Source organism: Melozone crissalis, unplaced genomic scaffold (assembly GCF_028551555.1).
Source record: "Melozone crissalis strain CALT ecotype California unplaced genomic scaffold, PUWL_Pcris_2 ptg000287l_1, whole genome shotgun sequence".
NCBI classification, from domain to species: Eukaryota; Metazoa; Chordata; class Aves; order Passeriformes; family Passerellidae; genus Melozone; species Melozone crissalis.
In genome coordinates this window covers 275,158-291,251 of record NW_026536040.1, presented here as the reverse complement: position 1 = coordinate 291,251, position 16,094 = coordinate 275,158, and the positions used below count along the sequence as shown (strand labels likewise).

Sequence of the window (16,094 nt, the reverse complement as noted above, 5' to 3'; positions counted from 1 at the left end):
TTGGCTTTAGTTCAAGCAAAGAGCACCATTCCAGCCCCTCAGGTTGTTGAGAAAACAAGAAAAAGTGAATTAAAGGCTCTAAAACTGGAGGACAAATGAAATAATGAGTTATTTATTGTTTAAATTTCACGAATACTTAATGCATGGGGCTGGAAATAATTGCCTTTCTTCTAGAAGAAATATATTCTTCTTCCTTTATTTTTGGTGTGGAAAAAATTACAGGTTAGGTGGAATACCATAGCTCACACAAGTTATTAATTATTTACAATAGAGATGAATATGCTGACATCCTTTACGTCTATGAGAATACAGTGATGAACTCAAAGCATGAGCCTGGACTGAATAAAAATAGCTTGAGTACGTATGAAATAAAGTAACAGACCTATTAAAGAAGACATCCACCAAAATAATTGATTTATAACATTTCAGCCATATAAATAATACATATCTTTGAAAGATATGCTAAGAATGTTAAAATCCAAACACTGTATTTAATTCTTTTACAGAACCTCAGACAGTTTCTAAGAACAGAGTCTAGGGGCAATGGGCTGAGGGTTAATTCAGTGTATTTAAAATGATTACACCCTGAGGGCTGGAGAGGGGTGTTGCAGGGGGTGGGGAAGAAAAAAACCATTTCCCTGTGAACAGCATATACTGTTCCAGTCCTTAAATCTGCCCAACTAGCAAAACCAACCCAAGTAAGAACAAAGACTATTCTTGTGTCTGGGCAAGAATACACTCAACACCTTCACTGTTCTATGCACAACTAGGCAGTCTCAGAGCAGCACACTGTACTTAGGCAAAGCCTTGCAATTTAGCTTCAAAATCTGCATATCTGCGATGCATCTGAGAAGCACAATTTTACAGTTTTGCACCCCTTTGCCCCCTGCAACGGCATGTGACAAGGACACTGAGGGCTTGAGGTGGCTTATGCTAATTTGTAGGGTTTCACTGGCCAAGGGTTTCTGTCCACTTACCCACTCCTCCTCATCATACTCAGAATGATGGGGTATGGAGTCCTGCCTTTTGATGTGAGCAGGATGGTCCTGGTGCTGTGCATCATCCTCTGCACTGCTCCTGGGCACAGCTGGTTTCTTGAGCACACAGCCAGGCCGGGCCGTGTACAGCGCTAGAAGGGCACTTCTCACCAGCTGGTCCTTGAACGTGTGCACAAATAACTCCGTCTAGGGAAAAAACCAAACCAATGGAAAGGTTAGAGCAAAGAATGTGGTATGGCAACAAAGCTGTGTAACACTGAATTATCCTTAGGCAGAGCGGCTATTTGTTTCAGGCCTGCCTGGGAGGCAGAAAACAAAGTAGGCCAACAAATAATGAGGAAAATTTCAAGAGTTTTAGAGATCACATTCTACAATCCCAGTGTTCTAAGCATTAACACAGGAGCACATTATCTGTCAGAGATCACAATCTTTTCACATTTTATTTGAATTCCAAATTTCACCTCAGAGGCAAGCCTCAACAAGAACCACTTCCAAGAGTAACCAACCACAGCACAATGATTTCTGAATAAGTGTAAGATAAAACACAATTAACCAGTTCAATAATCTCTCTAAATAAAACCCACCACTCTACAATGCTGAAATAGCAGTATCTGCAAAAGCAGTATTTCCACAGATAAATTTTACTACTGGTAGGTGTCAACCCAGATATCATGGTAGGTGACACCTGATTTCAAGCTTGATTTTTTTGTATATTTTAAAGAAAGGAAACTCTGAAGTTGTCTTCTCGGGTCTTCTGAAGATGCTATTCAATCTCTGCATCATTTTTCTATGTTGACTGTTACAGCTGGCATTTTACCGTATTTTTTAAATCCTTCAACCTCCCTGCATTATTCATCTCCCTTCCACCTCAACAAGGAAAGTATGCCTTTGTGCAGACAATCTTAATTAAACAGGGATGTGGGAAGGTATGTAGATAAGAGTCAGAGGATCCAGCCTCAACCAGCAGGAAATGCCAAAAATGAGGGCTGCCCAGCCAAGCTCTCTTCAGCCCTTATGTGCTGCTTATGCAAAAACTGGAGGGAAAAGTAGCCAAAAAAACCCCAAAACAAACAAGTGCCAAGTGCCAGCACCTCCCTGGAACTCCTGAGAAGATTCCTGGAAGTCTTTTCTCCCAGTTTCTGCATTTCTTATCCTATCCCTTTCTTCATGCTACCTGTTCCTCTTTTGCACCCACTCCTACTCAACTTCTTTTTCTTGCCTTCCTGTCTCAAGACCCTCTCAAAAGTTTACAGATATTTAAGACAGAAAGGCTCTAAAAAATTAATGGTTTTCTTAAGGCTCCAGCTGCTAGGTGAGGTACTTAAATGAGAAGTTTCTGTCTTTCCCATTTTCATTATGTTTACCAAAAAAATGCTTTCTGAATTGTTTCACATGGACGGGCTGAAAATTTTACTCCAAATAAATCTCTACAGTTCTAAAAATAAGAACTGCAGGCACATCTAAGAAAAATTATTGATTTTTTAAAACCAAAATCAGACCTGACTTGGGATTCTTTAGACTTGGCAACGCTACTCATCTCCCTGGCGATATTACCAGACCCATTCCTTCTCCTCATTACCAACTTGGTGCCTGAGGGAAAGGCCATTTTTTAACAGTTTTCTCAGGACTGTCTCCTCGTTGTCCTGAATTGCTCTGCAGGACAATTGCAGTTTTCTACATTTCCAACCCAGATGGTGCATGCCTGGAGAATGACTTAGTCTCTGGGGAATAGTGCTATCACACCCCACCATTCTTTGCCTTACCATGGCACAATGAGATTTGAGGGGTTGTGTGGTAACAGCAAAGCTCCTCTTCAACACTTCTACAGTTCCATAGCAAGAGAGTTGAAACTCCATTACTTGTCTACCCTTAAAAACAGCAATATCATGGTTTTGCTGAGGTTTAATATCTACCTTCCCCACAATGTCTGTTTGAGAAAATTTCACGTTTCTGGTTCAGAATAACGCTCAAAAAAACTTTACATTTCAAAAAATTAGGAGAATTGGATAGCTTGATGTAAATAATGCCCACTAGGACTGCAAAGTTTAAGTAATATAATTGAATAGAAATATTTTATAGGGAAATTTAGTTTTTAAAAGAAAATCAGTACAGAAGTGTGACTCCATTTTTCATGCAGCAACTCAAATAATTCTGTAATTAAATTCCATTCAGAGATCCCATTGGTTTTACAGCAGTCTATGTTTTAACTTCACTTTCTAACAGCTCAGTACAGCTAAATTTGCAGAACATCACTATTTATGAAACTGCACTGAAATCACAAAACCAGTCTATACAAAGAAATAAAAACTCTGCAAATTCTTTCAGATACTCTACTAAAGAGTATTTCTGCAAACAAAGATAGGCATAGCTGGAAAATTAATTTATCAAGCCTGCTGCAAGCTGCAAATGCTGATACACTTGTCGATAGCTAAAGGCTTCCTTAATCAACTAACAAAAAGGGATGATAAAAGGTTAGTCTCAGGAAAACACTACAGGAAACTGTAAATTATATATGGAGATGCTTAACAGGAGAAAATAAGCTCCTTTTAAGAAGCAGCAGTGGAATTATTTGATTTAATTTTCCACTTTCAATCCATGCAGCCAGTCCTTCCATTTCCAACATGAACACTTTAATGTAATTCACATTATTGATAATTCAGATTTACTCACTGCTACCTAATAATTATAGAAAGAATTCTTATATATACCAAGTGATATGTTTTTTAATAAACTTGCAGAATTTAATCACCAGGCAAATAATTTTTATGGCTTCAAACAGATGTTTACTTTCTAAATATCTATCCAGTTAAAACATCAGAGCATTTATTTTTTACATACAAAAAGTGCAGGAAAGATGGAATAGCAAAGCACTACATATGCCTCAGGAGCACAAGCAGATATCATGTCATTATACTCAGCAGAGCATGTGCTACTCTGTGTTAAATGCAAGCAGGAACACTCTGGTAGTCTTGGTTCTCCAGTACTGTACCAGACTATACAGACAGAATATTTCAAGACAGCAATATAAGGCTTTGAATTAACCATGAGGGATTTAATTTCAGTATTGTGTGGGTTCACTGAGTTTAGGGCTTTGAAATTGTATTTCTCTTTCCTGAAGCTGTTTCTTGGTCTCTCTTCCCCATCTCTCCTCCCCTCTTTACAAGCAGCTGTCCCAGCACACTTGCTTCCTCAGCAATCCACCCTATTTCTCTATTGTCCACCTTTTCCTAGGAGTGCATTTGGTAATAGACAGGGAAGCAGGTATTGAACCACTCCTGCTGCAGTTGTTCAGACAACTGGATTTGTCTCTTCCAAGCAAAAGGTGGAGGCTAGACAGACATCCAAGGAGTACATGGGGTGAGACTCCTTCTTCTGGGAACCTGAGCTCATGCACTAACAGCAATTTAATCCTGGTCCTGAAAAGCTGATATGAACACACTCAACTAAGCCACCAGCTATAAATGTAAAATACCTAAGGCTTTAGCAAACTGAATGAATTGTCTTTTTTGTCCCCTTTTTATAGCCAGAGTCTCTAGCGAGCCATGGTTCAAGCAGTACTTTAGTACCATGGCTCCTGCCTCTGAAATCATCCCCTCCTCCTGTCCAGAGGCCAATGGCAGAAAAAATGCACATTGCTCAGCAACCACCCCTTGGATCTTCAGAACAAACCCTTCTTTGCCTGATTGGCTTTGCCTGTGCATACAGATTTCTTTGAACTAACCTCTAACAGAGCAGCTTCACTCTTCTATGCACAGCTAAAAATGCCCTCCTGCATCCAGAGGTACACCATAATCACTACAGTCCCCCTCCTTAAATTCCTCTGTTTCATTTCCAGGCTGAATTCTGCCTTCTTCCATCACCCCTGACGCTCAGAGCGACTCCACATTCTCAGAGCGAGTGTGGATTCACACATCTGCCGCTGAGAGCGATGTTCCTCTCCCTAGTGCTCTTCTGGAATGCCTTCCCAGCAAGTGGCCAAGCTCAATATCAATATTTGAAACCCTCCTATGGCACGAGGAGCTGCTGGGGTAATGGTGCTCAACAGACCAACAGGGCTGTCACTTCCCAATAGCTGAAGATGCATGGAAATGGTTACTGATCGTGTTATTGAGCCATACTGGGATCATACTGCTGAAGGGATGGCCCGTGGAGAAATGGGAAACTCTTCACAAGCTCTCGGGTCACAGGGTTCATATTGTTATTCATATAAGGGCTCATATTTTTATAGGGTAACATATGCTGGGAAGCACTACAGGCTTCAGCTAATCTCCATTATCAGTCTGTGAGACCAGCGGCGAACATTATCTTCTCTAATTTAGAACTAAAGGAACTAAAATGAGGAAGAGGTTACAGCTACAGACAGATATAATAGGAAAAAGAGAAATAAACTTTGAGATCTCCTAGAGCAAATTTCCCAGCTTCTCCTTCCAGGCTGCATCACCATTTCTGATCATGCTGTTATTCTAAACCTTATACACCAACCTGGCTTGAACTACCTCCCATAACCAGCAGCTTGAAATATCATAGAAAGAGAATGAAAAAAAAAGACTTCTCATACTACAAAATTATTTATAATTGTTGATATTTTCATAAACTCCACTATGTAGCCACTAGAGGATGAAGAAGCTACATGAAATTAAATTAATTACACTTTTTAATAAAGCAATCTTTATAGATTTCATTAATTTTCTATACGGAAGGCCTACAGAAATGCTAAATAACATTATTTTTCTAATAACAACATTTTGATGCTTATTTTAGCTGAGTTTATTTAACATTTCCTGATGCTGTGAAAGTCAAATGATGCAGAAACCCCCCCCCCCTTCCTCCCCAGCAGTTAGAGAGACTTGGTTACTCCATTTTCCATTGCAGTGAGGATTTGAATCTTACTTTTTCTGAAAGCATCTTTAAAGAGTTCTTCAAGCTGTCTGGAGAACGCTGGCTTGCAGAACTGAGCAGCAGGTCTGCATGGCTTGATATGAGAGGCTGCAGATGACTGATGTTGCTGAGAACTTCTTTTGCCTTGGCTGTGTTTTCAGGTGAATAGTAAATACACTGGTATCCAGTGCTGTGATAACAGAGAGTCACATCATGTCAAATTCATTTCTGCCATTAACAGCAATGCTTATGGTGCTAAAAATCTTACCACTACTTTTGCAAAAAAAAAAAACGCCAGATGCCTGAACTTCACAGACACCACTGATCCTGCATTTAAGGGTAAAAACAAACCTTTCCTTGAACAGTAAAAGCATAAACGGCATGAAACAGCCCACCACCACATGCTCCAAGTAATACAGTGCAAAATTCCTTTGAGTGGGTGATCTGAACATAAACCCCCATGTTTTTATGTGTTTCTTTTAAACACTGTAATTCTAGAGACAGAAAATATTTGACAAAGTCAGGTAATAATATCAAAGAGCATAAGGCTCCTTATTCTTCCAACTGAGCTCCCCAAAAGAGAATTGACTGCCTCACCGAGTCTTTCCAAGTGGGCCATTAAGGTTGAATTGATCAGTGGCCCACACTGTGTTTTGATTGGCCTCAATGATGTCCAGGAAGAGACGATAAACAGAGTTATCTCCAATAAAGAACAGGCATCTGATTTGCAAGAAGAGACCCAGCAATGGGTGCGGAAGTGAATTACTTCAAAACCACACAAATGCACACTGCAAACTTCCTACTGTCCACTGTTCAAACTACTGCAATTATTTTGCAGGACTTCTCCTATCCCTCTTTCTTCTTTTCCTCCCTACAAATTATGCAATATCCTCTTACACCACTGTTCTCAAACACCACTTCAGACAGCATGCACACACCCACTGGCTCTTGCCTGCAGCCCACAGCTCCTCACCTGAACCTCTGGTACGTAACCCTTCCTTTTATAAAGCCCTGGTTTAGTCTTTCAGAGAAACTAACCAAAATCTTCTGCAGCTTCAGATTAAAACAGGAAAAAAAGAACCCAAGCCCCTCCTGGCACATCACCAATGCCAGAGGAATGTACATGCTACTCCCAGCTGGTACTGTTTGTATCTCCCTTCTCTCCTTTTTGTCTGAAGTATTTCAGTCCCTTCAGCCATTTCACCACTTTCTTTCTTTCTTAATTTGGCATACCAAGACCAAATACTGACACTTGTTCAATCCTCTGAACTTTATGCATTCGCTTTCATTTCAGTCTTTGTCCAGATCTCTTCCCTACCCCCAGTTCCCCTTTGTGCCTTTTATTGAGTGAATTCTAGTTCCTTCTCTTTAGTTTTCTACAAATTAGAAACTAAATCTTGATCAGTCCCTTCCAATTCAGCATTTTCTATGATTCTGGCAAATAAGGATAGCTTCAAGCAGTTTTAAAATGAAGGCTCTTGCTTACATATTTTGCTGAGGTATACTCTCAATACCCAATTCTAATTTTCTATTCCCCAATATCCATTCTATTTTTCTGTCTTTCACCAATGTCTTCATTCCTAGATACAATTCTTTGTAGAAGCAATCAGGATTAATGGCATATAGCTGCCATTACTACCAGCCACATCTAAATTACGACGCATCTCCAACTTACATGAGCTACTCATGTCTACTAGACCCATGTCTAGTAGAAGTCATAATTCTGAGTATTTCAGCAAAGTGAATAATATAAACTGTCCCTCCTAATGAATTAGGAAAAACAAGCAAACCTCTGTCCCTCTGAGTAATCAAGAAACTGCCACAGTTCTGCCTTTGAGGTGGAGAGCCTGTTAGTGAGATGACTTCCAGAGTCAGATCTGGCACTACATCCACTGGAACCCTCAAGCAGCAGGCTCAGTGGATAGGGCAGGGACAAAGAGCAACAGTCTATGTTAATTGCAGTGAAGACATAGTCTTAAAAGTCTTGACACTTCTCTAATTCCCCATCAGGCTTTTCCCTCCCTTTATCAAAAAGTCCTTTTTGCAGGCTGAATCTGGCTAATGTTGTTATCAAGTTCACTCCTTTCTGGGATTTCCCTCAGTCTTTAAATCCTAGATAGTTTTCACTGATCTCCCACAGCTCTAGGCTTCACTGAATATTGCAGCAGAAAAGCTACAGACACCACTTGTAAGAAAGAGGGCAGTGACACCAAAGGTGTGGGCAGTTCTCATTGCAATTAAGTAAATCATAGCTTTTAAGTAAAGGAATTAGTGAAGAGAGAATGACTCTTCAGAATGAAGTGCACTACCAGACTGGTAATTATTTGGACAATTTAAACATTTTCAGAACCCTAGAAAGCACGACACAACTTCAAATATTTAGTTCCTCTCATAATTTGAGAGCAACTTTCTCAATCCCCCTAGAAGAATGTGTAATTATTTTTCAGAAACAACACGTTTGAAGTTTCTAACTGTTGTGTTCACACTGCTGCATGTATGACTAGCTGAGGTTTTCTGTGGCCTTAGCCTTCACAAACAGATATTCCCACTCACAAGTAAGCGACATTCCCTCCTCTGCAGCTACTTTTAAAGCTTAGTGCTGCATGCAGCTCTGGTATGTAAGCACTGTTAGGCAGAAGAGAAACTTTTCACAGGTGTCCTAAGGCACAAACTGCATGAAACTTCTGCATTAGGGTAAAGGCCGCATGGGTAGGTCCAGTGCAGAATAGCAGCAGCATAATGAAAACATACCTCTCATATGTAAATTATGACTCAGGTACCTTTTGAAAACTGTATTATAATGCTTTCTGGGAAAAGTTTGAAAGCTTTCACTAAGCATATAAAACCACACTTGACCATTTCCATATATTGGCGCCATCATTAACCATAACCACATGACTGTCAGCGGTCATTTCAGTCCTAAACTTGCTTTATGGACATTCTTCAGATCACATACCAGAAACTTTTCACTTAAAAGAAAAGCCTTTCTTGCTCTCATTTCAGGTCCTATTTTTTTTTTATAATGTGCCTTTTATAAAAATTGGATATGACATTCCTGATGGTAATAAATGAGAGAAGAATTGCAAAGCCACTGCATTTTTGTAAATATTATTATACAGGACTTTCCCCTTGTGTCTGCACAAAGATTGATATTCTGTGTAATAGAAAAGACGCCAGAACTATCTTCACATACACATTTTCCACATTCTTCTGCTTGATAAACTTTCACAAAACATATGTCTCAGTCTTGTTTTTGTTTTGCAACTGCAAATGCTACCAGATAACTGTTTCTCTTTGTCTGCAAATTCCACAAGTCTAAGACTGCGCAAGAAATATATTGCAATATGCTGACACTGTTGAATATTTTGATAAACTGCTCTAATAATCAGACTGAAGGTCAAAAACACGCAAGGCAATTCTGTCACATCTTGACAGCTGCTAGGATTGGCTGAGAACTAGTCTCTTCCCAAGTCCTGCATTAGGTCTTCAGCTCAGTTAGCCTAGAGAAAACGGCTGCTGAATCTGCATTTTTCCTGTTCGTTCTGTATTCTGACTGATATCGCAAGGTGTCACTTCTTCCTTCAACAAAATCTTCAGAAAATCTAGCCCCATCATAAAACAGGAAATTCAAATTGCAGAAGGTGCCCCGGGGGACACAAGGTGTCCTCAAAACACCTTTATCCAGCAAAATAAACAGGTGCATGCAAAGTAGCACTGTTGTCGCCAGAGTGAAATAAATTTGTCCATTATAAGATTGAGAATGTAGTAAGAAATGGTTCATTTTCTGAAAGGTGAGCACTGTGAGAACTGTAATGCTACTTTATATCATATAACTTTAAAGGATTATGTCTATTATATTATTTATATCTAGCGGCTTCAGTTATAAATTTTTATGATAAAAACCCACAAATCACTATTGCAACTGCATTAATCAGATAGTAAAGGAGAAGATACTTTAAGAAGTGTCTTCAGACATTTTCTTCAACAGAAAACATGTACTTTGTAGGCCCTCATATGATGGGGATGAGGCTGCCCATACCAGTTTGCTGACAGCAGAATATTAACACCGAGTTTCTCGATGCGTCTTATGTGATCAACATGATGTACGTGTTTCATTGGCAGGTTTCAGCATCAGAGGTGGTCAGGGAAATGAAAGCTTTTTGAAGATTTAACAGGGTTTTTATACTGTGTAGGGCAAGCAAGACCCCCTCAATAATACAGTTTTCAAAGCAACTAGATCTGCTGGGTTTTGTTTGATGTTAATATTAATGCCAGCTCCTATTCAACCTAGAAGTCAACAGAAGAATTGAATAATTTCCCTTTTATTCTCTATGATATTTTATCCATGAAACTTTTTTGAGCATTGACTATAATGGAATTAATTTGCTGTGGACTGTCATGGTAATTTAGATCAGAGCACTCCCTCCCTGCTTTCCCTTTGGAATGCTGTAACACTGCAGTTGGCACCATCAGCTGGAGCACTGAGCAGTCACAACTACTGAAAAAATCTGAACAGCCACAGCAACAAACACAAATACATCCAATTCTTAGGAAAAGATGTGACTAACACTTTGGCGCATGTTCAACAGTGAACAAAGCATTTGAGCTCCACAATAAGCTGAAACCTTTATTTTTGATTAGTCTTATTTTGGCTTTCTGAAGAATAAGAGTAGTTTGTTTTTTCACAGCGTACTAAAAATACTTCTACCTTAGCATACACCCAGGCCTGTCAGAAATAAAGCTGCTACCTTAAGTTACAATTTCTGTATTTAAAAATTGTCTACAGATACATTCCTCTTAGCACAAGAATTGCCAAAGAGATCGCTCATTCTGAACAGCAGGTTTTCAAGTACTGATATACCTCCAGCTTCCTAAAATACAAGGAAAAAAAATCATAATTTTGAACCATTAAGGTTGCAGAGGACCTCCAAGATCATCGAGTCCAACCTTTGACAGAACAACCCCCATATCAACTAAACCGCAGCACCGAGTGCCGAGTCCTGCCTTTTCTTGAGCACTTCCAGGGATGATGACTCCACCACAAGTCCCAATGCACAAAAACCCTTTACATGAAGAAATCCTCCCAACCTGAACACGCTGCAGCACAGCTTGAGGTAATTTCCTGTGTTTACTCAAAATTGGTCTTAACACAAGAAGTAGAGCGTGTTTCAATTTTCATCAAAGCAGGGGAAAAAAGGGGAATATTTTATGAATGCAGTGTTCAATCCTACCAGATTTTAATCTTCCATTCATTCAGCAGGATAAACTGTTTTGTTATTCAGTGAGCTTATAGCATTTTAATGCAACCTTAATGGTATTTTCCCAGCTGCTGGAAAGAATACTTACTTTCGTCTTTCAGCCTCAAATTTACTCAGCAGTTTCCGGAGACCACCATTCTTAAATCCTTGGAAATGTGCTGCTGGGGCTCCCACAGTGATAACATCATACAGAGCATCTGGAATGGGAACAGAGGAACACAGACATCTGAATGCTTCTATCCCTAAATCATGGAAACACTATGACATCTATTCCACAAAAAGTAAGGACAAGTCTATATAATTTCCAGGGAATAATTGATAATCCATGTCCCAAGAAGGCCCAAGAGCTAATCAATCTTTCTATACAGCCACTGCACACTTTAAAAAGTTCATTTGATTTATGGCTATATGTAAATTATGTGCCACTGAGTAGAAGAATATTCCAGCTCTGCAGTTTACAAAGCTGACAAGTAAATTGGCCCATTGCGTATTCCACTCTATTGCCCCTTTCATTATTTAACTTGTAGTCATGTTCAAGCATTTTAGAGTCAAAAGAGACCATTTTGATGGAATAGTCTGACTGAATAATAGAGACTACTGAATCACAGCTAATAATTCCTGCATCAAGCTTGTCTCTTGGTTGAGTGAAGGCATCTCTTTGTTTAGGCATCTAATCTTGATTAAAAGATTTCAAATGACAACAAACTCACTGCATTCCCAGAGAAGTCAATTAGGCTAGTAAAAATCCCTATTCCTTTTCTAGCTTCAATTTGTTCGGATGTAATGCTACTGTACTTTCAGATATAATGGTGTTTAATGCTGAATTGGTGAGCCCTGCTCTAGGATATACACTTCTTATATATGTTTATAAACACAAAGTCAGTTGAGAAGCTACCAGAATAGGAAATAAATCATACTAATGAAATGCTTGCTGAGAAAACAATCTGTTGTCTCTTTCTGTATATACCTGGTGCCTTATGACATAGGGGATGAATTCTTTTTGTGGATATATGCTTACAGAACTGGAGGTGAAACATCATTTTTCAAAGAGCTCGTGATTGATTCTCAGGGTGGAGATGAAGATTTAATTACATCCCACACCACATAACTATTTTTTCTAAGTTTAAAAATTTACATTTACAGTAAGTACCTGTTTTGTACCTGAACTTACTGGAGGTACAAAAGTGCAGTTCCAAATGCCTCATCTTTAAAATGCATTTCTAAAGGAAACGTTACAGGATGTTTTTTGAGAACTGTTTTATTCCTCAAAGAAGTTTCCCATGTAAATTAAAATCTAGACCTCTCCTAAAATAGAACTTGCATTGTGATGATAAATATGCCCAGAAGCATGAGCACTGTACAAATGATTCACAGTTAATGAACTATGCCTTACTTCCTGAGCTGAATCTCAGAACACATTTGCTCAAATTGATTTGAGCTCTAATGAGTTGGTGACTCTTCAATATCCACTTAAAAGGAGAAGTGACATAATTTCATTTGCCTAAGGTGAGCCTCAAGGTTCTTAAATAGCCCATTCTTTTAGGTCTTTATACAGATTATCACTAATACATATTCTTCAGCTATTAGGACTCCACTGATACTTGACAATAAGGAGGAGGAGGAGGCAGTCAGTGTCTTAAACTGGCCAGATGCAAAACAAAAACCACTTCAGTTCACCAAATCTATTTAAAACAAGCACATATTGCAAACAGAAACAAAAGCAAAGCTATGTCAATATACAGATTTAAGTTCTCTAGTATGATGAACAGAGCACAATGTGGGGTTTATCAAATGGATAAGGATACCATTGACCCATAGGAAAACAGTATTTTTCCTCAAAGCTACTCCTACTGAAAGCTTAAGCACACTTTCTCTTCCATTTCAGTACTCAATGACAACCCAAACAAAAGTTCAGGAAAAGCAAATCTATTATTATACATGTCAAACACAAAAAAACCCACATACCAATGTGTATATACAATAGATGGGATAAAAACCTATCTTGCATTCCCAAAATTAAGATATCTGATAGTGTAAGGGCTAATGACACCTCCATGGATCATTAGCTTGTTTAAATGCCACCTCCATGAATTTTTATTCTTCCCCTTCCAGTATCATTCTCCTGGTTATATTCCAGGTGTCCTTTGATATATGCCAAGCAAAGCATGAGCTGAGAAAGACCAGCTTCATATCGAAGTGCTGCCTATTCCAGATCAATTAGCAATTGCTGCAAACTGCTTAGCCTGCATATATCTAATACAAGACACAGGGAAGAACATCAGTTAACTAACAGAGGCAGAGTTTTATAATTTGAAGATCCAAATTTGGAAGACAACTAGAACAATTCTAACATTTATCTCTTCCTGTACTCTTTTTGATTATCAATTAATGATGTGTGCAAAGCAAAATGGTTTTGGAGAAGAAGGGAGAAAATTCATTAAAAAGCAAAACAAAACTCCAGTACTGTAAAAGTTGTGGGTGCTTAAGTAAGTCACAGATTTCACTCAAATTCTCTTTTTATTTAGCAAATAGAACAGTGTCCTGTTCACAAAGAGGTTTTGTTGAAAAGACAACGTTAAGCTTCTGGCCCCCATTACAAACCTAAAAATCCTTTTCAGTTAATTAATTAACTTGAAAACATTAAATTAAAATCTGTGTTATCACATTATGTCACTATAAATCCCCATCTTGTTGAAATATTTGGAGGCACAGTTTTTTAGTAAAACAAATAACAAAATATTGAACCAACAAGTATCTAACAGATAATTGGAAGCCCCTGTGTCCCAATTTAGAAGTGGATGTATACTCACACAGTACAAAACAGGAAATTTACCACTGTTTTTATTTCCTGTTTTACAATCTTAGATGCAGAGTGTATTAATAAGGCAAAAACCATATCAGAATGTAATTTCTGTGTTTGTAGTTACAGCAAATTTATCAGATCTCAATTGATCAACAAATTATTCACTGTGCCATTTGGTCATATATATGTATCAATATGATCTTTGATCTGTAAAGGAAGCTGCTAAAATCATATGCAAGTGGCAACAACAGAATTCTGTGTTAAAAAGAACCACAGACCATGTTAGAGAAAGTTATCCCCCTTTCCAGGAGATGTTGGAAGCTTGCAGTATTTTCACTCAACACTGAGCCAAAATAGCACATATTCTCCATTTACTTATTTGCTTGAAGTGTCATAGGAACAACATGAGCACATTCTTGGAATCTGTTTTTAGAAAAGAACTTGGAAGAAATTTAGTTAACCAGCCCCTAGTTTTCCAAGATGTGCAGTAATTGTCCACAACTTGTGGCATCAGAAGACGAGGCAGGGAAATTCCTTGCAGAGCTTTGACTTTGGATGTGATTTCTAGATTTCAGTGAAACTGTGTTTCAAAGCACACTTAGTCATACTTGGGGAATTTCTTTACCTTTCAATCGAGGACTATGCACATGCATTCTTTGCAGATGAAGATTTATTGGGATGAATTCTAGTGTTTTTTCTCCTTTGCTACAGCTTGATTTAAAGGAAGAACCTGAAAAACAAAAGTTTAAAGAATCATTGTCTTAACTACCCAGATGTTTTTGTATTCCTTTTAAAGGGAGACAATACTTGTATGTGAGGAGTTGTCTTTAATTTACCTTCAATGGATAATTATATATTAGGAGATGAAATGTTCACTGAGTCTCAGCATGTATCCATACTGGAAGCAGCAAAGCAGCATTTAATTCACAGAGCAATCTAACTGTTTTATTCTGGGAGACAGATACTCTTCCCTGCTGTCTGAAATCAGTCTGTAGTCTGCTGGAGACAACGCAGCAGTTAATGTGCATTGTGTATATTCTGTGCTAAAACTGCGAGGTTACAGAGCTATGATGGCACTGCATTTTTCCAAGTAAGATTATTTTCTTTGAAGAAAAGTATTGTATTGAATAGGCTATGCGTTCTTCCTAGAAAGGTCAAATAAAGAAACACAAACTATCTTAAGAAAAGCTATATATTTGTTCAGAGGAGGCATGATGCCTTGGAAAAACAAAACAAAACAAATTAATATGGCTGTATATTTCCAAAACATTAGAATTTGAGTAGTTTTTTGGTAGCGTAAAGAAAAATAATTAAAGTCCGACAGCATTAAAATATAATTTACCTGAACACATTTAATACAGAATCTGTATAAAATAAAAGGGTGTAGATTAGGAAAGAGAGGTGGCCTTGTCTTCTAACTCAGGCAGCCCAACGTTCACCTAGGCCACTTTTCCAACATTCTATCATTTCGCCAACTATTAATTACTAGAACTAAAATTCCTCTCACTCAGATGGAATTTTTAAATAAGTTTTGCCAAGGTTCAGCCTTTTTTTGAAGCAAACACATAAAAAGATAAAGAAAATATTTTAAATTGTTTTTTGCTTGCCCAATCAAGACTTGCTAGTGTTTATCTGTTGAAACTGCCACAGGACTGAGCACTGAGCCTCCCAATATAAACCACTCTGCCAGAGGGCACCAACGATGCTCCAGACCAGCCAAGCATGCTCAGGCTGCTCCCTAAGTTAGGAACTTTAAATTATAATTTAATACAGATGAAGAGCACAGCCAGGAGTCAAAATTTTAGATTAGACAGGAAATCCCATGATGCAGATTGAAACAAACAAATAATTTTCAAAGTTCCACTCCCTCCCAATATCACCAAATCTGTGCTTTAGAGTTACCTGAAATTACTGGGCTTTTTGTTTCCTAACACTTATATCTTCCTGGTATATTTCCTTACAATAAAATGCTTTACATTCTCTCAAATTCTCCCATAACTGAGGATAAAAGTGTTTGCCAAAACAACTCAAATCTGAAATAGTTTTAACTTTCTTAAACATCCATTTTCAATAAATATGCTGGTAAACCAAAATTGCTGTCTAACACTAATGTGGCTTCCTCATACTTCCACAGCAATCTCTCAACTTCAAAAAGAA

At 38.3% G+C, this 16,094-nt stretch overlaps 1 protein-coding gene across 1 annotated transcript in view; it reads right to left on the bottom strand.

Annotated features, from left to right (window-relative positions):
• Window positions 1-16,094, bottom strand: part of LOC128949766 (inositol polyphosphate 4-phosphatase type II-like) — a 198,326-nt gene that overhangs the window by 48,885 nt on the left and 133,347 nt on the right. The window contains exons 9-12 of the mRNA XM_054294622.1: window positions 14,563-14,667; window positions 11,223-11,331; window positions 5,889-6,066; window positions 978-1,184 (exon numbers count right to left, since the gene is read on the bottom strand). Of these exons, the coding sequence (XP_054150597.1) occupies window positions 978-1,184; window positions 5,889-6,066; window positions 11,223-11,331; window positions 14,563-14,667 (599 nt within the window). The remainder of the gene's footprint in view (window positions 1-977; window positions 1,185-5,888; window positions 6,067-11,222; window positions 11,332-14,562; window positions 14,668-16,094) is intronic.